The sequence below is a fragment of the Hyla sarda genome, chromosome 11 (genome assembly GCF_029499605.1).
Source record: "Hyla sarda isolate aHylSar1 chromosome 11, aHylSar1.hap1, whole genome shotgun sequence".
NCBI classification, from domain to species: Eukaryota; Metazoa; Chordata; class Amphibia; order Anura; family Hylidae; genus Hyla; species Hyla sarda.
In genome coordinates, this window is record NC_079199.1 from 92,107,915 (window position 1) to 92,131,864 (window position 23,950).

At 45.3% G+C, this 23,950-nt stretch overlaps 2 protein-coding genes across 2 annotated transcripts in view; both read right to left on the reverse strand.

Moving 5' to 3' along the window:
• LOC130294957 (zinc finger protein 93-like) overlaps positions 1-7,217 on the reverse strand; it is a 59,123-nt gene extending 51,906 nt beyond the window's left edge. Inside the window, exons 1-2 of the mRNA XM_056545113.1 lie at positions 7,195-7,217; positions 1,815-1,858 (exon numbers count right to left, since the gene is read on the reverse strand). Of these exons, the coding sequence (XP_056401088.1) occupies positions 1,815-1,858; positions 7,195-7,208 (58 nt within the window). The 5' untranslated portion in view covers positions 7,209-7,217. The remainder of the gene's footprint in view (positions 1-1,814; positions 1,859-7,194) is intronic.
• A 5,153-nt stretch (positions 7,218-12,370) lies between these two features.
• LOC130294991 (acetylcholinesterase-like) lies at positions 12,371-22,913 on the reverse strand. The gene is made up of 4 exons (XM_056545151.1): positions 22,846-22,913; positions 16,846-18,358; positions 14,077-14,243; positions 12,371-12,509 (listed from the first exon to the last, which is right to left on the reverse strand). Exons 2-4 carry the CDS (start codon positions 18,351-18,353, stop codon positions 12,403-12,405), a joined length of 1,782 nt encoding a protein of 593 aa, XP_056401126.1. The 5' UTR covers positions 18,354-18,358; positions 22,846-22,913; the 3' UTR covers positions 12,371-12,402.
• Between the last annotated feature and the right edge of the window lie 1,037 nt (positions 22,914-23,950).

Below are 23,950 nucleotides of genomic sequence, written 5' to 3' on the forward strand. Positions count from 1 at the left end.
GATGTCACGAACGCGGAAGCTGCAGACTTCCGTGTTCTGGATGCGGCTGGCCCAGAGATCTCGGGGTCTACAGCGGCAGGACCCCCGCGATCTAACATCTTATCCCCTATCCTTTGGCTGGAGGATAAGATGTTTAGAGCAGAGTACTCCTTTAAAAAGGAAAACTGTCACTAAACCCCCTCCCCCGCACTAACCAGTGGTACTGGCTGGTAGTGCGGAGGACGCTGATCATTCTGATGTCTACCATGCCCGGATCCGTCCAGCCATTTGCCTGTTATCTTAATTTTTCAAGATATGCAAATCATTTTCTAACTGGCACAGGCGGGGTTACCGCCTCCATCTGGCACTGTGATGTCACCGCCGCTCGTCCGCAGCACCGCCCGGCTTATGCATATTCATGCGCTTCCTCCGCATCTCCCTCTCCTCCCCGCTCTTTATGTGACTCCACAGCGCATGTGCCGGCTTACTTTACTTACTACACCCTTACTGCAGCTCCGCTCCGCTGGAATGAAGCTGCGCTGAAGTCGCTTCCGGGTGTACACCCGGAAGCGACTTCAGCGCAGCTTCATTCCAGCGGAGCTGCAGTAAGGGTGCAGTGCAGGTGCATGCGCAGTGGAGTCCAGTACAGAGCGAGGAGGAGAGGCGGAGGGAAAGGATGAATATTCCTAAGCCTGGCGGTGCTGTGGACAAGCGGCGCTGACGTCACAGTGCCAGATAGAGGCATGTAACCCCGCCTGTGCCAGTTAGAAGATCATTTGCATATCAGGAATAATGAAGATAACAGGTAGGCAGCATATTGATCAGCGTTCTCTGCACTACCAGCCAATATCTCTGGTTAGTGCGGGGGGGGGAGTTTAGTGACCGTTTTCCTTGAAGGCCAAAATGGTCTGTGTCATAAAGGGGATAAATGTTGTGGAATTTCTTCAGCCAAATTTCCGCTATGTGAATGGGACAGCCAAATCCCAGTTAACATAATGGGGAGAGATTAAAGGGGTAAACTTTTTTTTATAGATCAACTGGCTCCAGAAAGTTAAACAGATTTGTAAATTACTTCTATTAACAAATCTTAATCCTTTCAGTACTTATGAGCTTCTGAAGTTAAGGTTGTTCTTTTCTGTCTAAGTGCTCTCTGATGACACCTGTCTCGGAAAACACCCAGTTTAGAAGAGGTTTGCTATGGGGATTTGCTTCTAAACTGGGCGGTTCCCGAGACATGTGTCATCAGAGAGGACTTAGACAGAAAAGTACAACCTTAACTTCAGAAGCTCATAAGTACTGGAAGGATTAAGATTTTTTAATAGAAGTAATTTACAAATCTGTTTAACTTTCTGGAGCCAGTTGATATATAAAAAAAAGTTTTTTCCTGGATAACCCCTTTAATCAAAACCTGTCCAGAGGAAAAGTTGCTGAGTTGCCCATAGCAACCAATCAGATCGCTTCTTTCATTTTTTCACAGGCCTTTTCAGAAATGAAAGCAGCGATCTGATTGGTTGCTATGGGCAACTGGGCAACTTTTCCTCTGGACACGTTTTGATGAATCTCCCCCCAATGTTGCTTTGAATTTCAACAGAATTTCCGGTGATTTTTGGTTCAGTAGCAGAAAATATGGAGTTTTTCAATGAATCGTTGCATTTTTTTTCTCCCATAGACTTCGATGGGGGAAAAAAAACAAAGCCATGAAAAACACGATGCTCCCCATCCCCACCCCCCAATTTTTCAATAGAAAACTTTAAGTCACATGGTTAAAGAATCGCATGACCTGCATGGAGATAAGGACAGAAAAAAAACAAAAAAAAGACCAATGTTAAACCCACATTGCGTTTCTCTTGGCACTTTTTTTTTTTCCTCCTCTAGAAGCCTATGGAAGAAAAACCATGCTTAAATTCATGGAAAAACTAAAATGCTATAGTCTCCGCATGGTGCTATTTTAGAAAACCGCAAATAAAAAACACAACACCAAGTAGGTTTGACATAACATTTTGTCCGTTGTAGGGAAGGAAACTGTTCCCTGTAGAGAAATGTGTCCAAGCAGCTGATGATAAATGCTGAGTCAGCAAAGCCACTGAGATTGGCTGAGACACGTACACACACCCCATACAATTGGTTGTTGGTGGGGAGGGGGGGGGGGTGCAGCCTCGCTCAGCGTCACTCAGCTCAGTATTTGGCACCAGCTCCCTGGACACATTTCACTACACCCCGATCTCCGCGCTCTCACAGCGGAATATAGCAAACTGTATCCTCTCTATGGCCCAGATTTATCAAACTGTGTGAGAGAAAAAGTGGAGGGATTTTTCCACAGCAACCAATCACAGCTCAGCTAACAAGCTGAGGTAAAGTGAAAGCAGAGCTGTGATTGGTTGCTGTGGGAAAATCCCTCTACTTTTTCTCTCACACAGTTTGATAAATCTGGGCCATAGAGAGGATACAGTTTGATAAATCTGGGCCCATGAGAGCAGAGAGATCGGGACAGAAGCGGAGAACAGGGATGTTGGAAACTGTGTCCCTGCTGCGGCATCTCGCTGCTGCTGTAAAACTGTGAACCCGATCCACACGGCTCTTGTCAGCCTGGGGGATGTAGAAATGTGTCCCCGCTGCTGGCTCTCTCCATCCCCGATCCCTGCGGTGGGGATGCAGAAATGTGTGTCTTGGGGTGCAGAGGCAGGGGAGACCGCTATCCATCACCGCTCTCCCCTGCCTCTGATTACCGCTTCTTCCAATCAGTGTACCCGGGCCTCACTGCTTTCCCACAGATTTTCCACATCCTTGAAGCAGGGGAGAGCGGTGATCGCGCTCTCCCCTGCCGCTGCGCGGGGGTACACCGTCACGGGGAAGCAGTGAGGCACGGGTATAGGGATGGGCGGTATGGCCAAATATGAGTATAGTGGTATTTTTCTAACTTACGGTATTCCCCCCCCCCCCCAAAAAAAAAAAATTAATTATTAGCCCATCGGGGTACTACTCACATCACCCGCAAGCGCTGCCTTCCTCGTCTTCCTGTTTGTTGTGTCCACCAGCGCTGACACTCTCTATACTCAGGGGTGTGGAAATTTAAAAAAAAACTACTTGTCCAAGGGACTAAAGTGGAACACAATCTACTTGTCCCTCAAGAAAATCCACTTGTCCTGGTTGATGAAATAATTTCAACCAAAATAGTCTGATCCCCCCCACTAGACCACCAGGGATGGATATAAGATCCCTTTAGACACTGCTGACAGCGGTGATCTAATGGTTAATAGGCGATCGCAGTATGCCAGGATATTAGCGGGGGGAGAGCTGTAGATCCTCTTACCCCCCAGACAAGCCCAGAAAAGTCTAGATATAACTTTTTGATCACCTTATAAAAAATTTCTCATATGAAGTGACCAAAAATGAACAATTCTGGACTATTATTTACATTTACACCGTTCACCGTGCGGTTTAATTAACATCATATTTTAATAGCCTGGACATTTCCACATGCAGCGATACCACTTATGTTTATTTTTGTACATTATTTTTATTTAAAGAAAATTGGAAACTTTTATTAGGAAAGGGGCTTATTCACATATATACGCACTTTTTAAAATATTTTAATCACTATTTTTCAGTCTCAATAGGGACTTATATGTTACTGGGGGGGCGAGAAAATGCTGGAAGTTGCATTTAGTTACTAGATAACTACAACTCCCAGCATGCCCTGATACAGCCTATGGTTCTGTGGGTGTTGCAGCATGTTGCACTGTATAGTCCAGTTAAGGTTATTGTGTAACATGCTGGGAGTTGTAGTTTTGGTTTGTGTCAGCTGCAGAGCCATAGGATGTGTCAAGGAATACTGGGAATTACAGTTAGTAACTACAACACCCAGCATGCCCTGATGCAGCCTATAGCTCTGCAGCTGACCCGAACCAAAACTACAACTCCCAGCATGTTACACTTTATAGTTCTACAGTTTAGGTTATGGTCCTACATGCTGGGAGTTGTAGTTTTGGTTTGGGCGTGTTTGTGTGCATCTGTGGGGCTCTTGGTTGGCGGGTGAGTATGAAGGGGGTGGGATTCTGGGGGTGCAATTTAGTGCGGGGGCCACAAAAAATAAATAAAATTAGATGGCACAACTGCCCTAATGCCCGACGTGACAGTCCGCTCCTATACAAAACATTCATGCATACACATATCATACATACACCAGCCACTGCCCCCATATCATACATACACACACCCCCACCACTGCCCCCTCCACATCATACATTACACATACACTCACACCATACATATACACCATACATATGCACACATCATACATACACCCGCCGCTGCCCTCCCACACATCATACATTACATACACACACACATAGACAGACATCATACACACATCACACATACTCACACCATAGATATACACCATACATATGCACACATCATACACCAGCCACTGCCCCCATATCATACATACACACCCCCGCCACATCATACATTACATACACACATACACTCACACCATACATATACACCATACATATGCACACATCATACATACACCCAGCGCTGCCCCCCCATCATACATCACATACACACATCACACATCACATACATATACACCATACATATACACCATACATATACACCATACATATACCTGCCGCTGCCCCCCCACATCATACATCACATACATACACATCACACTTAGACATTATACACACATCATACATTACATACACAGCACACATAGACAGACATCATACACACATCACATATAAACTCACACCATACATATCCACCAGTGTTTCCCAACCAGGGTGCCTCCAGCTGTTGCAAAACTACAACTCCCAGCATGCCCAGGGCATGCTGGGAGTTGTAGTTTTGCAACAGCTGGAGGCACCCTGGTTGGGAAACACTGATATACACCATACATATGCACACATCATACATACACCTGCCGCTGCCCCCCCATCATACATTACATACACACATCACACATACACTCACACCATACATACACAACCACCCTTCCTGCCGCCGCCTGTATTCTCGGTCTCCTCACCTGAGCCGCCATGAGTGGACATCAGAGCTGTAGTCACCGGCCGGTGTGAGGTGAGATTTCCGTCCTCTCCCCCTCCCCTCCCCCGCTCTGTGTTGTCCTCGTGCAAACAAGCAACCTCCCCGTGGTGGATTAGGTCCTGTCTAGACAGAGCAGGGGAGGGGGAGGGGTAGAGCTGTGTGTGGGGGATGGAGCTGTGCACGGAGCTGTCTACATCCTTTCTCTCCCCCTGCTGTGTCTTCTGAGCTGCGTCCTTCATCCTCCGAGAGGGGAGATAAGGGGGCTCTGCAGTCAGCTGGAGGCCGCCGCCCCCTCCATACACTCAGAGCCGGTGTGAGGTACAGACTGCGCCTCACACCGGCATTAAAGAAAAATAAGGGAGAAGTCTGTCTGTCCCTGCTAGCCCGATACAGGGCTAAATCTATAAACAATTCACCTGCCCGGCGCCCAAAACTACTTGTCCCGGGCGTCGGGCTATAGGATTTCCACATCCCTGATACTGTATCCCTATGCCCGGGCTGCAAAAGGTAAACAAAATAAACTTTAACGCACCTTCCTACGCCGGCCTTATGCTCTTCCTGGGGACATGAACGCCGGACAGCCGTCAGCCTATCCCCAGCCGGCTTCTTACATGACAGTGCGCTCAACCAATCACTGGCCAAGGTGGAACATCACTGCGGCCGGTGATAGGCCGACGGCTGTCCGGCGTTCCATTCCCTAGAAAGCAGGTCCGGACCGACGGGGAAGGTGAGTTAAAGTTTATTTTGTTTACCTTTTGCAGCTCGGGCATAGGGATACAGTAGAGAGCAGTGGTTGTCAACCTGCGGACCTCCAGATGTTGCAAAACTACAACTCCCAGCATACTCCTCCCATAGGGGGCTATAACACTGCACACAATGATCTTTTACATTGATCAATGATTTCTCATAGGAAACCATTGATCAATGATTCTGCCGCTTGACTGCTCAGGTCTGGATCTCAGGCACTGAGCAGTCATTCTGCGATTGGACACCAGGAGGCAGGTAAGGGACCCTCCTGCTGTGTCACAGCTGTTCGGGATGCCGCGATTTCGCCGAGAACATCCTGAATAGCCCCCTGAGCTAAGCTGCAATGATTTACTGTCACTTTAGATGCGGCCAACGGCTGTCCGGGCATGCTGGGAGTTGTAGTTTTGCAACATCTGGAGGTTGAAGACCACTGATATAGAGTGTCAGTGCCACAACAAACAGGAGGATGAGGAGGGCGGCGCTTGCGGGTGACATATGTGAGTATATACCCCGATGGGGACAGTACAGCGCTGGGCTGATAATTAATTGGGGGGGGGGGGGGGGCAGAACAGCGCTCGCAGGTCACATATGATTAGTTGCCAGATGTGGGGACAGCGCAGTGCTGGGCTGACAATTCATTCATCCCCGAGGGGGAGGGGCCAAACCGGTATTGCGGTATGGGTTAAAATTCATATCGTGCAGCACAAAAATTTCGGTATTCGGTTTGAACCGGTATACCGCCCAGCCCTACACGGGTACACTGATTTGAAGAAGCGGTAATCCGAGGCAGGGGAGAGCGGTGATGGATAGCGGTCTCCCCTGCCTCTGCACCCCAAGACAAACATCTCTACATCACCAAGTATGGGGCGGGTGTGCGCAGTCTCAGCCAATCACGGTGGATTTGCCAACTCAGCATTTATCATCAGCTGCTTGGACACATTTCTTTACAGGGAACAGTTTTCTTCACTACACTGGCTGACTCCCAGCTATCATCTGGCAGCAGTATTTTTTGCACAAAAAATAAATAAATAAAAAAAAAACTGTGCCATGAAAAAGGATTTTTTTTTTGGAGTGGGGACAAATTAACACCTTTTAAGGAGAATTATTATATATATATATATATATATATATATATATATATTATTATTATTATTTTTTTCACAAAAACGCCTTATGTGAAATAAAAATAATGAATAAAAAATAAAATAAAATAAAATGTTGAAAATGGATAACACGAAATCATAAGCAGAGATGTCATAGTCGCCATACACAAACACACAGCAGCCCGGGAGTGCAAGGGTTAACTCTCCGTGCAGCAGCAGCAGCGAATGGTTACTGTACACCCAGCAGAAGCCGCGTCAGAGACGGCCCGGTGTGTACAGCGGCAGATGAGGACGCCATTCTCCTACTCACCTACAGCTACACATCGATCTCCACTGTCACAGCGCAAACAGGAAGTGACGTCACGCGGCTGCGCGCGGTGCTGTGAGTTGGAGACACGTGATTGGCTGTTGCCAGGACGACGGGACGCCACTGTCGTCATCCGTGAGTCAGTGGTTGTTATAGGCAACAGCACTTTGCTTATTTCTCCAGGGTAATGGAGGGATAACCAAACAGTGCTGTTGCCTATAGCAACCTATGACAATAAATCCAGTATTTCCCAACCAGAATGCCTCCAGCTGTGGCAAAACTACAACTCCCAGCATGCCCGGACAGCCAAAGGCTGTCCGGGCATGCTGGGAGTTGTAGTTTCGCAACAGCTGGAGGGACTCTGGTTGGGAAACACTGTAATAAATAGCAGAGATATTTAATTATCGATTGACCGATTTTGTGAACTGCGCCAAAGCGCCAGAGTGACTCCAACTGTTGCGTAACTACAACACCCAGCATGCTTATTTCTCCAGGGTAATGGAGGGATAACCAAACAGTGCTGTTGCCTATAGCAACCTATGACAATAAATCCAGTATTTCCCAACCAGAGTGCCTCCAGCTGTTGCGAAACTACAACTCCCAGCATGCCCGGACAGCCAGTCCGGGCATGCTGGGAGTTGTAGTTTTGCAACAGCTGGAGGGACTCTGGTCGGGAAACACTGTAATAAATAGCAGAGATGTTTAATTATCGATTGACCGATTGTGTGAACTGCGCCAAAGCGCCAGGGTGCCTCCAGCTGTTGCGAAACTGCAACACCCAGCATGCCCCTACAGCCAAAGGCTATCCGGGCATGCTGGGAGTTGTAGTTTCGCAACAGCTGGAGCAACTCTAGTTGGGAAACACTGTAATAAATAGTAGAGATATTTAATTATCGATTGACCGATTGTGTGAACTAGAGATCGACCTTAAAGGGGTACTCCGCCCCTAGACATCTTACCCCCTATCCAAAGGATAGGGGATAAGATGTCTGATTGCGGGGGTACCGCCATTGGGAACCCCACCGATCTCGGCTGCAAATATAACAATGCAAGGTATCAAAAATCCCATCTATTACATGTGCAATGACTCCCTCTCCTTCCGACATGTTTCTGTCAGTGCATGTTTCTGTGAAAATGTCGGGACACGCCCCTTTTCGGAGACCACGCCCCTTTTCAGAGACCATGCCCCTTTTCCTGGCGACCACGCCCCTTTTCTCGGGTTTTCTTAGCAAAACGGAGAGTTAGTCGGGGTTTTTTCAATTCTGGCGCAAATTCTGGAGCAGACAGAATTTCTGGCGCAATGCGACAGAATCTGGCGCACAACCCGACAAAACATGTCGGGTTTGCAATAGTAAATGAGGGCCATTATGTGTGTACCTGGCTCACTTTACTGGCCTGTTTTGGGATTATTGTCATTTACTTATTACTGCACTTTATGCCCATCTTCTCGGCCCGTGTTATAGCCGAACGCATGTTGGGCATTTACTGATTTATGGTCCTTGCTTATTATTTTTGTGATACTCTTACTCCCCCTATCCGGTTTTCTCCCCTGAGGACGTCAGGCCACTGGTGTCATTTGTGGCACTGACAGAAACGCGTCGGGCAGGAGTCATTGCATATGAGCTAAATTTGTATTAGCATGTGGCATACATAATACCTTGCATTGTTATATTTGATTACTGTACCATATTGGTGCATAGCTATTTGACTACATACAGGAGCTTTTAATGGTGTTGGTACATTGCAGTATTTAATTTATATATTTTTATTGTAAGGGTGCGTTCCCACAGGGCGTATACGCAGCGTATTTGACGCTGCGCAAAATGTATGGGGGCGGTGAGCGTGGTCCTTGCTCACTATACACGAACGCTGCGTATCCTTCTATCACAGGGCTTTCGGCGGCAGCCCTATGTGTGTAGTGAGTTTTGGAGGCGGGGCCGGTGTGCCGGCGTATCTGTGACGCGCGGCTCCGCCTCCAAAACTCACTACACACATAGGGCTGCCGCCGGAAAGCCCTGTGTGTATAGTGAGCAAGGGATACGCAGCGTATTTCCCGCTGCTGCCATACATTTTGCGCAGCGTCAAATACGCTGCGTATACGCCCTGTGGGAACGCACCCTAAAGGTTATATTTTCAGCGCTTCAAGCTTTAATTATAGTTATTACCTCTCTAGCCTAATGGTTAAAAAATGTTAAAAAGCCAGAAAAAGGGCTCTATTAGACACCCCAATGCTCTATAGTAAATGAGAACCAATCTCGTAGATAAGTGCTTGTTTATGGGGCCTATTATATGGCTAAATCAGAGGGCCACATACGTGATCACTGGATTGTTTGTGTGGTTAGCTGCCCCACTGACCCCACTGCTTCCCCGGCATCCTCACTCTCTGTCGCCGCCATCACGTCGCTACACACGCCGCTCCTATTGGATGACGGGATAGCGTGCGTAGCGACGTGATGACGACGATGGAGAGCGCCAACGATGCAGGGGATCCCGAAGAGGACACGCCGGAGCCCCGAGGACAGGTAAGTGATCGCCAGCGGACCACACGTGGCACCGTAAATGGCTATCCGGTGGCAGCTGAAGCAGTCTGCGCTGCCGGATAGCCGTTTATGCGATGGCCCCGACATACAAAAGCATCGTATGTTGATGCTGCCTCTGAGAGGCCATCGTATGTTGAAATGATCGTATGTCGGGGCCATCGTAGGTCGGGGGGTCACTGTATATGAAACTTAATGAAAAACAATTGCAAACAATGAGATTGTGTATGTCTCTCTGTCCACCCCCTTTGTCTCCTATCTAGTTAAAGGGGTACTCTGCTGCTAGACATCCTATCCTTTATTCAAATGATAGGAAATAAGATGTCTGATCGCAGGGGTCCGGCTGCTGGGGCCCCCTGTGATCTCTCGCAGCACCCGGTGTTTTAAACAAACGGCAGGTTCCTGCGGCAGTGGTCGAGACATCACAGACACGCCCCTCGTGACATCACACCATGCCCCTCCATTTATCTCTATGGGAGGGGGCATGTCGGCCGACACTCCCCCTCCCATAGACATGAATGGAGGGGCGTGGCGTGACATAACTTGGGCGTGTCCATGACGTCACGATCATGGCCTCCGGCTCCAAGCTTTCTGAACACTGGAGTACCCTTTAACCCCTCAAGGATTTGCGCCGTAAATGTATGGTGCTGCTTAGTGCTACTTAGCGCACAGTGCTGTACATATAAGGCGCGGTTGTGACACGAGCGCAGGAGATGCCCTTGCTTTATTCACGGCGAGTGTCAGTGGCTGTCAGCAGCCATGGACCCGCCGGTAATGGCGGACATCAGCAATCGCGCTGATATATGCCATTAACCCCTCAGATACCATGATCAATACAGATCACGGCATCTGTGGCAGTGCGGCAATTAAAACGACTGATCTGATCATCTGCGGCACTTCCGCTGGGATCAGCCAAGATGGCAGACAGAGATCCCCTCACCTGCCTCCGTCTGTCTCCCGGGGTCTTCTGCATTGATCTGCCTTCCAGCAGACCGGAGCAGAAGATCGACGATAATACTGATCAATGCTATGCCCTATGCATAGCACTGAACAGTATTAGCAATCTGATGATTTCTCTAAATAGTCCCTTATGAGGACATAAAAAGTGTAAAATAAATGTAAAAAAAGTTTTAAAAAAAGTGAAAAAAATGTGAAAAAGCCCCTCCCCCAATAAAGTTTTAAATCACCCATTTTCCCCATATTAATACAAAATAGCGTAAAAAACAATAAATAATCATCATATTTGGTATCGTCTCATGCGTAAATGTCCGAACTATAAAAATATAATGTTAATGATCCCCTACGCTTAAACTTTAAAAAAAAAGTCCCAAATTTCAGCTTTCTTGTCACATCAAACTGCAATTTTTTTTAAAAAAAGCAATCAAAAAGTCACGTATACGCAAAAGTGGTACTTAAAAAAACTACAGATCATGTTGCAAAAAATTAGCCCTCACACATCCCTGAATACGGAAAAATAAGAAAGTTAGAGGTGGTCAAAATAGAGATTTTTTTTTAAAGCAGTACAATAATAGAAATGTATGTAATCCTGCGTATCCTTTTAATCATATCGACCCATAGAAGAAAGAAAACATGTAATTTTTACTGTAAAGTGTACAGCGTGAAAACGAACCCCCCCCCCCCCCCAAATTGCAAAATTATGATTTCCGATGGGTGATGTCATTAAAAAGTGCAATTGGTCACGCAAAAAACAATCCCTCATATGGGTCTCTAAATGGAAATATAAAAGAGTTATGGATTTTAGAACACGAGGAGGAAAAAACAAAAAGGCAAAAATAAAATTGGCCTGGTCCTTAAAGGGGTACTCCGGCGAAAGGATAGGGGATAAGACCCCCGTGATCTTGCACGCAGCACCCCAGTTAAAATCAGTCCCTGGTGCGTGTTCGCTCCGGGTCTGATTACCGGCGACCACGGGGCAGGCGGCATGTGACGTCACGCCTCCGCCCCCGTGTGACATTACGCTCCGCCCCTCAATGAAAGCCTATGGGAGGGAGCGTGACACGCCCCCTCCCATAGGCTTGCATTGAGGGGCGGAGCGTGATGTCACACGCTGCCTTCCCCGTGGTTGCCAGTAATCAGACCTGGAGCAGGACTGATTTTATCTGGGGTGCTGCGTGCAAGATCACGGGGGTTCCCAGCGGCAGGACCCCCGCGATCAGGCATCTTATTCCCTATCCGCCGCTAGGGACCCCTGGGATCTCGGCTGCAGCACCCGCCTGTTGCGGCTTCCGGAAACGCCAGAGGGTTCGGTTCCCGACCACGGTGACGTGAGATGGTGACGTCACGACTCCGCCCCCGTGTGATGTCACGCCCCGCCCCTCAATGCAAATCTATGGGAGGGGGCGTGGCAACCGTCACGCCCCCTCCCATAGACTTGCATTGAGGGGGCGGGGCGTGGCGTCACACGGGGTCGGAGTCGTGAGGTCACGATCTCACGTCACCGTGGTCGGGAGGCGTTAGGATGAGAGCCTCCAGCGCTGCCGGAAGCCGCAACAGGTGGGTCCTGCAGCCAAGATCCCGGAGGTCCCCAGCGGCGGGTCCCCCGCGATCTTACATCTTATCCCCTATCCTTTCGATAAGGTGACAGGGAGTCTGTCCTCTTCTCTAAATAATTTTTGGTGTCCATTAAAATCGGGGGATCTTTTGGTCTATAGAACTAAACAGATTGACAGGAATCAGACGACTCTTCTGGATGGGCATCCCTTCGGCACGATTGTTCAGTATTCAGAGAATAACTCCATAAATTTCCGTCAAAGCTTTTACCTGTAATAGTGTAAAGTTTTTAGGATTACTAAATCTGCAAATGTATATAAAATGACACTAAATAAACACAGTGAATGAAGGAGATTTATCTAAACATTTGAAAAGAAAAAGTGCAGATATTGCCTATATTGTACCTACACACTGCACAATGCAGTTCTGTAATAAATTATAGGCCAAACCACAACCAGAGGCATACCTAGGGGCGCCCTACAAAACGTAATATTAACCCCTTAAGGACAGCGTTTTTCCGTTTTTGCACTTTCGTTTTTTCCACCTTACCTTTTTAAAATCATAACCCAATCAATTTTTAATCTAAAATCCATATAATGGCTTATTATTTTGTGCCACCAATTCTACTTTGCAGTGACATCAGTCATTTTACCCAAAAATCCACAGCGAGATGGACAAAAAAATCATTGTGCAACAAAATTGAAGAAAAAACGCCATTTTGTAAATTTTGGAGGCTTCCGTTTCTACACAGTAAATTTTTTAGTAAAAATGACACCTTATATTTATTCTGTAGGTCCATATGGTTAAAATGATACCCTACTTATATAGGTTTGATTTTGTCATACTTCTGGAAAGTACGACAAAATGTATAGCAGGAAAATGTATAAATTTATCTTTAAAAATGTATTACGTTTAAAAATGTCCTTTTTTGATCCCTTTTACTTTTTTATTTTTCCACGTACAGGGCGGTATGAGGGCTAATTTTTTGCGGCGTGATCTGAAGTTTTTACTGGCACCATTTTGTTATGATTGGACTTTTTGATCGCTTTTTATTCATTTTTTTATGGTATAAAAAGTGACCAAAAATACACTATTTTGGACTATGAATTTTTTTTTACATCTACGCCATTGACTGTGCGGTTTAATTGATGATATATTTTTATAGTTTGGACATTTACACACGCAGTGATACCTTATATGTTTATATTGATTTTTATTTACATCGGTTTTTTTTTAAATGGGAAAAGGGGGGTGATTCTGACTTTTATTAGGGAAGGGGTTAAATCACATTTATTATCACTTTATTTTTACTTTTCTTTTGCAATGTTATAGCCCCCATAGGGGGCTATAACACTGCGCACACTGATTTCCTACACTGATCACTGCCAGGCAATAGCCTGGCATTGATCAATGTTATCGCCGCTCGACTGCTCCTGCCTGGATCTCAGGTATGGAGCAGTCATTTGGCGATCGGACAGCGAGGAGGCAGGTAGGGACCCTCCTTCTTTCCTGCAAGCTGTTCGGGACACCGCGATTTGACCGTGGAGGTCCTGAACAGCACCATTGAGCTAACCGGCAATGTTTACTTTCACTTCAGACGCGGCAATCAACTTTGATCGCCGCGTCTGGAGGGTTAATACCGGGCAGTTCTATCTTAAGCCTGGCCATCCTACCAGGTATCTGTAGTAGGGCCTGTCTGATCTATAGATACAATACATGCATTGCCATCTGATGCTTTTCAATCATTTGCCCCATGTGCCATTTACCCCTTTTCACAGCCCTCAGATTTCAAGAAAATAGTTTTCTAAAACATCACATTGCGTCTCCAGTCCCTTACCAACTTTATCCACAAGTTTGGGAAGGAAGGAATTCCAAAAGTGGCAACGTCTAGAATATAAATTTCTTTGAACTTCCCAGTTTCCAGTCTTCATCACTACGTAGTTTTGTTCTTGATCAGTGTATGGAGACCAGGTGAATGCGTTGTCATCATCATCATGAGGTATTCTACAAGTTAAAAAGTATTTTTAATAATATATTTTATTAAGTAATCTTGATAAATCTAATAAAAAAGAAATACCTATTAAATTAGCCTTAACAATACATAGCCTATTTATCGGCGTATAACACGCACTTTTTAGGCTAAAATTTTTAGCCTAAAGTCTACCTGCGTGTTATACGCCGATAAGCCACTGCAGTTCAATGATTTAAAGCGGGCGCTTTAAATAAATGAACTGCAGCGGCATTGCAGGTGCAGAGACCGCCAGCGCTAGAGCCCTGCTGCCGTCCCTTCTCTCCCCCTGGCTATCGGCACTGCTACCCGTTCTCTCCCCCCTGACTATCGATGCCGGCGCCCCATCTCCGGCGCCGATAGCCAAGGGGAGAGAAGCGGCGCCAGCAATGGGGCAGCGGCGCCGACAGACAGGGGGAGAGAAGGGGCAGCGGCACCCATTGCCGACACCGCTGCCCCGTTGCCTCCCCCATCCCCGGTTGCATAATGAACTGTTGCCGGGGTCGGGTCCTCGCTGCTTCAGTCCTCCGGTGTGCATCCCCTGCGTCGTTGCTATGCGCTGCACGGTGCGGCGCAATGACGTCACTCGTCATTGCGCCGCGCTGTGGAGTGCATAGCAACGACGCATGGGACGCACACCGGAGGCCTGAAGCAGCGCGGACCCGACCCCGGCAACAGGTAATTATACAACTGGGGATGGGGGAGGCAACGGGGCAGCGGCGCCGGCAATGGGTGCCGCTGCCCCTTCTCTCCCGCTGGCTATCGGCGCCGCTTCTCTCCCCCTGGCTATAGGCTCCGGCAATGACGCGCCGGCACCGATAGTCAGGGGGAGAGAACGGGCAGTGGCGCCGATATCCAGTGGGAGAGAAGCGGTGGCAGCAGGGCTCTAGACCCCAGGAAAGGCAGGGGGAGAGAAGCGGGCAGCGACGGCCTCTCTCCCCCTGCCTTTCCTGGGGGTGTATTGGGGTATACGCTTTCACACACACGCACTCTCATTTTACCAACGATATTTGGGTAAAAAACTTTTTTTGTGTTATAGGGTGCGTGTTATAGGCCAGTGCGTGGTATACCCCGATAAATACGGTAATTTCCATTTTTTAAGGACTCTTTTTAAACCTTCCTCCTGGGTTATCTTCAGTGTTCCCCAAAATCTCCATCCTAAAATTCCTCCACCATCCAAATCATAGGTCCCCTAGTATCCAGTACCCAAAAAGGGTTATTTTGTTTAGGAAAAAGAATGACTTGGAGAGAACTAATAACTATGTATAAATACAGTGACCCCTTGACCTACGATGGCCCCGACATATGATAATTTTTTAACATGTGATCGCTCTCAGAGACCATCGCACGTTGAAGGCAGCATCAACATACAATGCTTTTTTATGTCGGGTCCATCGCATAAACGGCTATCCGGCAGCGCTGACTGCTTCAGCTGCTGCCGGATAGCCGTTTACGGTGCCCCGTGAGCTTCGCTGATGATCACTCACCTGTCCTCGGGGCTCCGGAGCTCCTCTTCGGGATCCTCTGCATCGTCAGCGCTCTCCATCGACGTCATCACGCTGCTGCACATGCCGTCCCGTCATCCAATAGGAGCGGCGTGCGTAGCGACGTGAGAGCGACGGAGAGCGCGGATGCCGGGGAAGCAGAGGCCTTGCCGGGGCATCGGGGACGCAGTGACAGCGATGGAAGGCGCCTTCCCGGGCAGCGGTGACGAGCTGTGACGGTCCGGAGCGGCGGGGGCAGGTGAGTACAACTTCGTCTAACAGTGGTCTTCAACCTGCGGACTTCCAGATGTTGCAAAACTACAACACCCAGCATGCCCAGACAGTCAACGGCTGTCCGGGCATGCTGGGTGTTGTAGTTTTGCAACATCTGGAGGTCCGCAGGTTGTAGACCACTGTCCTATACTTTACATTGCACGGATCCCTCAACATGCAATGGTTTCAACAAACGATGGTCCGTTTGGAACAGATTACCATCGTATGTTGAGGGACCACTGTATATCAGGGTACCGTATCAATAACAAGGGGGTATCCTCTATGTTTAGAGGGAAAAGGTTTCTACACCAGCACAGACAGGGTTCTTTACTGTAAAAGCAGTAAGACTATGGAACTCTGCCAGAAGAAGTGGTCATGGGAAAATCACTACAAGAGATCAGAAGGGGCCTGGATACATTTCAGGTTATAGATACTAGATCTATAGGGATAGATCTATAGAGATCAAGACATTTTTCCTCTTAGTATGGAACAAATTGGCATCAGCCTCATAAGGGTTTTTTGTCTTCCTCTAGATCAACACAGTAGAGGCACAATAGGCATATAGGTTGAACTTGATGGACTCTGGTCTTTTTTCAACCTTATACACTATGAACTTGAACAGATGTGGATTCCCTGGGTTGCAATGGATTTGAAATTATAATTAAAACAAAAACCAAATCGAAGACCAACATGAGGACCAAATTGGGGGCCTAAATGAAGACCAAAATACTGTGTGTGCATGAAGCCTATCGAGAATTGATAGATGAAGGAATCACACTTATTTTTATCAAGCCACAAATACATCATTACTTCATAACCAAACAGTTATAATATACCATACCCAGTTCTGGCAAAATTGCCCCAAACTTTCATTATTCTTTTGCTGAGCATTTGTTCTTCTTCGGTGAAATTGCTTCCTTTACTAAGCGGTTTTCCGAACATAAACGGTAGGATAGCACCGTGAAGAACGCCCATCCATTCTGGCCAAATTTCTTGGGAGGACCGATGGTTAAATTCATAAAAATATACATTTGTTTTATGTTTTACCATTTCATCAGTGAAATATTTCATTGGACAAATCATGTAATAGTCTCGTAATATAAGCTCCATGGCTTCTCTGTTTTTCTCCATGCTCTGTTCATCCTCCCAATCTTTATACTCAAATAAAATGACTTCAGTTCCAATGTCTCCAGCTGTCGGGAAGAACCTGGTAATTCCTTGTATTAGTTGTTCTGTGTTTATAAGACTGTCATGTTCTCTTCTAAAACCAGGTGCCCCCCATATGGTAAAAGGATTTCCATCATCCTTGGTTCCACCTATTAAAATTTCAGTTTTCTTTAACGTTTGTTTTAAAGCATTATTTGGCATATCACTAATAAAGTCAAAATCAATAACTGGTATAATGCGTGTGAGAGCAAAAGGGTGAACTATCTCAACAAAAAATTGCTTCTCGACTATTTTTGTAGGATCTGTATTTTGAAGACATGCCGCCAGTGCATCCTCATCATCAACTGGACATGCCAAAAGCTCCGCTAGTTTCAGAGTCAGTCTCTTAGCTCTTTTATGGGTACTTATTGCCCATCCAGCACTAACAGAACCACTTTGCATAATAGCCCTGTTAAAGAAATGTTGGCTTCCAGGAGAAAGTAAATGAAGGCCTACACATGCTGCCCCAGAACTATGTCCAAACAAGGTAACACTGTCAGGATTCCCCCCAAAAGCTGCAATGTTTTCATGAACCCATTGAAGAGCTAATTGTTGATCGAACATGCCGGCATTTCCTGGTATATCCTTATTACCTGGTAATGCCAAAAAACCAAGGGCCCCAACTCTGTAGTTCATCGACACCAAAATAATGTCCTCAGAGAAAGCAAGAATACTTGGGTCATATACCTCCAGTGATGAAGTTCCGGCAAGGAAAGCTCCACCGTAGATAAATACCATTACCTGTGCAGACTTTGGCTTAGAAGATGGAACCCAGACATTTAAATATAGACAATCTTCACTCATTTCATTGTTGACTTGCCACATGTTTGTACCAGGAAAACTCGCAAAAGCTTCATCTCTTTTTTGATAACATGATTTACCAAATTTTGAAGCATCATAAACACCTTCCCATGGTTTTCGAGGCTCTGGCTTTTTGAACCTATGTGTTCCTGTTGGGGGCTCTCCATAAGGTATTCCTAGATAGGCAATGACTGATCCAGAATGTAGTTGATAACCTTTGACTTTGCCTTGTTTAGTTTCTACAATTGTCCCCTCCTCAGCATAGACATTTAATGCTAAAGCAAGCATCAAAATGGTATAAACCATAACACAGGGGATTGGTTTTGACCTGTCTCGTTCCATTATTCCTGTAAGAGAAATAAAATGAATTAATTGAAAAAATCTTGCAGCATTGCAACATGATAAAGAAATACAAGGTTGCACAACATATATAATGTGTGTAAGATTTAAGTATATAATCTTGTTTCTCTTAGTCTGACAGCAGCACAATGATGGGGGTAACTCAGCCCCTGTGAGCTTGCAGGACCTTAGGATAATTTTAATAAAAAACAACCTTAGTAACTATAGCCCCTCCCCCCCCCCCCCCACAAGGGGATATAAGACTCCCTGTAACCACTCCCCCTGAGTAATTATAACGTATAACAAAAATACAATATTAAGAGGGAGGGAAGCTTGTGCTGTAAGACTAAGGAAAACAAGATCTGTCATCTGCCAGCAGCACAATGATGGAGATTTACATAGCATAACCCCAGGGTGGGAATATAATATAACAGCATCTATTGCAGTCTTTGGAAAGTGAGATTTTTGGAATAAAAATCCTCAAGTCTGTAATGCTTAAAAAAAAAAACTTCAAAAGGGCTGAACCTCATTTAGCCCAAGAGGCAGTGACCATTCAGGTAGAGCGGCATTTGTAGATACAGGCGGATCCATGTCAGCCATTAGTCAGAAGAGATTCAATCACAACCATCTGGATATTCTGGGTTTGGAAACTTTCTTACCACGCTTTGTGCCCTGGTATACCACAAAGAGATTTTTCTCCTTCCTAAAAGGGATTTATCCTTTGAATATACATTTTTAAGACATCTGAGCAGATCCACGGTTTACACATTCTTATCTTTACCAGTAGAAACCTCAGGTATGTACTGTGGAAGAATTATCCTCTGGGTACCATTAGTGAAAGTAGAGACTTTGGGGGAGATTTATCAAAGGATTTAGACTTGTTTTTCCTGTCTAAATTTGTCTCACAGAAAGTCTCAGTCTAAATATGTGCGACTTTTCTGCGACTTTTGCTTTAGAGGATTTTTAGAACATGATGCATGCAAGTCTATTTTAGACGATAATGCATTGGAAAATGCATTGGTGCTGAATTTATCAAGTGCGACTTTTGTGCGACAAGTCTCATCTGCCCAAAATACGCTGAAATGTCAGAGCATGTTGGAGCAGGTCTAAATGCAGTTTAAGCTGTAAACCCTGAAGTCTGAGCACAGAATTTATCAAGGGCTGTGAGACCTTTGATAAATTAGGAGCACAATAGACAGGAGACTACCACATACGCTGGTCTATAAGCATACCCAGAATACACTAGATTAGGAAATGTCCCCCTTTAAGAGTAAAAGATGGCAAAAATCTGGCAGATGGCAGAAGTGACAACTTGTGAAAAGACAAAATTAAGAGGTTGTTCAGGCTCCTGGAAGAAGCTTGTTTCTCAAAAGGCTCAAACATAGAGGAGCACGCAGTTGCTTTACCGTACAGATAAACACAGGGGCCTTCTAAACTGTAGTCCCGCCACGGCCTTTAGAAAATTCTTTATTTCTGGGATTTGGAAAAGCTACTAGCAACCGGCTGTACTTTATTGTACTTGGAGAAAGGCCCTTATCAACCATCTTTTAGAAACTCCAGTATTTAAGGAACAGAAGGTGAAGATAAATCAATCTTCCTGTCAGAACATCTGAAGGGAAAAATCCTTATAACTCTGTACATGTCTTACTGATGGCCTCACTCCTAGAGTGGGAAAGCAAATTCCATATTCGGTCCGAAAAAACCCTTGGCTTTAAATCTGGACCTATGAATCTCCAAGCTGTCAGATTAAGAGACATTGTGGCAGAGCTGTGTGCCCTAAGACACCGGGTTCTGCCGTACAGGAAGCCTCCAATACATTCCTCGGCTCATTGGAGGGAGAGGGGGGCTGCTCTGCATATACCTATGGGAAAGGGAGGGAGAGGGGGGTGTAGCTCTGCATATACCTATGGGGAAGAGGGGGGGTGTAGCTCCGCATAGACCTATGGGGAAGAGGAGGGGGTGTAGCTCTGCATATACCTATGAGGAAGGGGGGTGTAGCTCTGCATATACCTATGGGGAAGAGGGGGATGTAGCTCTGCATACACCTATGGGGAAGAGGGGGGTGTAACTCTGCATATACCTATGGGAAAGAGGGGGGGTGTAGCGTAGCTCTGCATATACCTATGGGAAAGAGAGGGGGGGTTTAACTCTGCATATACCTATGGGAAAGAGGGGGGGTGTAACTCTGCATATATCTATGGGAAAGAGGGGGGTGTAACTCTGCATATACCTATGAGAAAGAGGGGGTTACCTGGCTACCTACCTGCCCTTTTACTGTGCAGGACACCAAGGAGGCTCTGAATATACCTATGGGAAAGAGGGGGGTGTAACTCTGAATATACCTATGGGAAAGAGGGGGGGTGTAACTCTGCATATACCTATGGGAAAGAGGGGGGGTGTAACTCTGCATATACCTATGAGAAAGAGGGGGTTACCTGGCTACCTACCTACCTGCCCTTTTACTGTGCAGGACACCAAGGAGGGCATTATTACAGTTTGTGGGCCTACAGATGGAAAGATTGTGTAGAGGAGGGCACTGAATATATGCAGAGTCTGACGTGTTTTTCCTGCAGATGTTAAGAGATCCACATGACGGTCTTATCCGGACGGAGAAGAAAAGGAAAGGACGCCGCTGATCAGAAGAGACGTAATTGTGAGTCCCAAAATGTAACTTTAATCGCTTATATGGTGAACACATCCTGTGTACAGCTGATATCTACCGCCATATTGTCCTGTATATAATCACTTATATTGTATACAGATTCTTTATAGTATACTGGTCTGTGTATAGTGGTTTTATTCAGTACAGTATGGCGGTATTATTCAGTTATTGTGTGGTGGTATATATTTACTCCTTGTATACCAGTATTATTGGTCATTGAAATTTACCTACTTTAAAGTCTTTCTGACATACGGTATATAAATTTAAATTTATTGCGTGTGAGATTTTGGTGGAATAGGAGCGTGGCAGAAGATTGACGAGCTGCAGAGACTAGCAGGGGCCCTTGCCTTTTTTTTTGATCCGGGGGCCCCGAGTGTTGTCAGTCCGCCCCTGGGGGGAGGGGGTGTAAATATGGGGGGGGGGTGCATGTGTGTGGGGGGGGAGTGCCAAACAAAGGGTCCGCCCCGGGTGCCAAATGCTCTAGGTACGCCCCTGCCAGAAGGAAATATTATCTTTCTCAACTCTGGGAATCGGAGTCATCAGAAGAGATGAGACAGAAATAGAGTCTTTGACCCAAATAAACATGTCCCTAATAGTTGTCTCTTCAAAGGTCGGAGGGATAGGTCGGTTTGACAGACAAGTTGTGTAGTGGCTGTCATCAGGCAGCGGATTGTCACCATTTTGCACACAAGGTGTCTTCTTTTAGCAGAAGCTTTGCTCCCAGATCTCTGAGGATCCATAGAGGAAAAAATAGATTCTGAATCTGCAAAAAAATCCTGAAGAAAAATAAATGGTAAGATGGAGAATAAAGAGACATTGTACAGCAACAAACACAGTGAAACGAAAATAGTGCAGCGCAGAAACAGACCAGCAGTACCAGTAACAATCAGCTCCAGGAGACAGAGATCAATCCTGAGAGAGGCTAATAATAATAGTATTAATCATAATAAAAATGGAATATAAATATAATATACATATAATATACATGACATATCTATAGTCTGATCAATTAAAAAAAAAAAAAAGGATATAGTAGGAGTAACGACCCCAGAGCTACAGCTTATCTTTATCCAGCAGAGAGCCAACTAACTCCAACTAACTTGTCTACCGGTGCATACCATCACTGCTAACAAATACTGTATCCATCATCCAAAAGTATATATATATATATATATATATATATATATATATATATATATACACACACACAGCAAAAGCGCGGAAACAGCACACCAGAGTAGGTAGTCAGTGGGTGCAAGCCAAGGTGAACAGTCCCAGTTACAGACTGTATAGTAGATATCCAAAATCGGTTTTAGGCAGCACACCAGTCCAGGTTCAAATAAAGTGCGGTTTTATTTTTCCCATATCCAGATACAACGTTTCGGAAGTATCACACTGCCTTTCTCAAGCATATATATATCTCAAAATTGCAAAAAAAAAAAAACAATATTCTAGTTAGTAAAATTCTACTTAATTCTTGTCTTTGATTAATTTGCAAACTGTATGCCTAATAAAACTAAAGATAAAAAGCTATCCAAACAGTTCAATAAAAACCTGATACTAATAAAAAAACATTTATCCACTATAGTAAGCGAGGACACATTGCCTGGATATGCTATCACCCATTGATTGTAGGGGCTCTTCTGCTGCTAAATACACTGATCCTTAGAATGAAGGAGCACAATTGATGGTTAAACACTGTGGCCCATTCACACATTTTCCCTAGTGAAACGCAAAGACAGATAGGAGTACCCCTTTAAGATAATCCTGGACCCCATACGGAAAGCTAATGTTCTTCAATTGTAGTGTGCATCTACTTTCCCAAGTACTCACCAATATGACTTTCATGGACGTTTGTGTGTTGTTTCTAAGCTCTGCACCCAACATATACAGGAGACGAAGACTCTTTACAACCAATAACAAGCAAAGGTCAATAAAGATTTTTTCTGTCTCGGTAATAAACTGTTACTGAATAACAATGCAATGAGCCTTTATCCAAACAGAAACATTTTAAAGGTTGTTACATAAGGACTTTGTATTCTCTGTGGGCAAAATGTATGTATTGTAACAAATCGTAAAGTGTTTGGTAATATATATAAACCTTTTATTGAAGTTAGAGATGAGCAAATTTTTGAATTTATTTGCCGCGAATTGCTATTAAAAATGTCTATTTCTGGCCTACAGAGAGCCTCAATAGGGGTGTAGTACACTTTGCCTTGCTGTAACACGCATAGGTTGTGTGCTGGGTTAGTAAAATGATACTATTATTCAGTATGACATGCAGATCAGAAGCGTCGCTATTAGAATCACTGTTGCAAGAATCCAAAATGGTATCAAACCCTAATATACATACATTAAAACACATCACCTATATTCGCTCTCAATTATAAGATATTGCCGTAGGTCATGCGGAGAAATTAATTTCCTATTCAAAACACAGGTATTATGCAAATGCGAACAAACCTCTTTCTTTACTGGCCTCTCAACTCAATTCTCAATCGTCTAAATCGAACCCTTTTGCGCCTAAAACAAGTAATGGGTCCCTGACTTATGCTCCAACTAAAATGGCAGAATTATTCCATGAATTCTACTCTAAACTTTATAACTTACCCTCCTCTCCTTCTGTAAGCGCAACAGAAAAATTTAATCAAATAAATACATACCTTACCTCCTGTTATTTGCCCAAAGTGGAGGGACAGGAGCTTGAACTCCTGAATGCCCAAATAACATTAGAAGAGCTCCAAGACACTTTAATACATCTCCCTAATGGTAAATCTCCGGGGCCTGATGGCCTGTCATATTTATATTATAAAACATACGCTGACTTTCTTAATCCTCACCTCCTTACCTTGTTTAATTCATTTCTTTCAGGCTCTCCTATCCCTCCAACAATGCTAAATTCGTACATAACGGTATTGCCAAAACCAGAAAAAGACCC

Bases quoted from the DNA above. Each gene is read 5' to 3' on its own strand.
- LOC130294991 (XM_056545151.1), bottom strand. From the start codon at position 18,353: ATGGAACGAGACAGGTCAAAACCAATCCCCTGTGTTATGGTTTATACC. The intron at 14,244-16,845 runs GTATGGTATATT...TTTAACTTGTAG, and splicing joins GGCAATTTTGCCAGAACTGG to AATACCTCATGATGATGATG. The intron at 12,510-14,076 runs GTAAGGGACTGG...ACACTATTACAG, and splicing joins CAAACTTGTGGATAAAGTTG to GTAAAAGCTTTGACGGAAAT.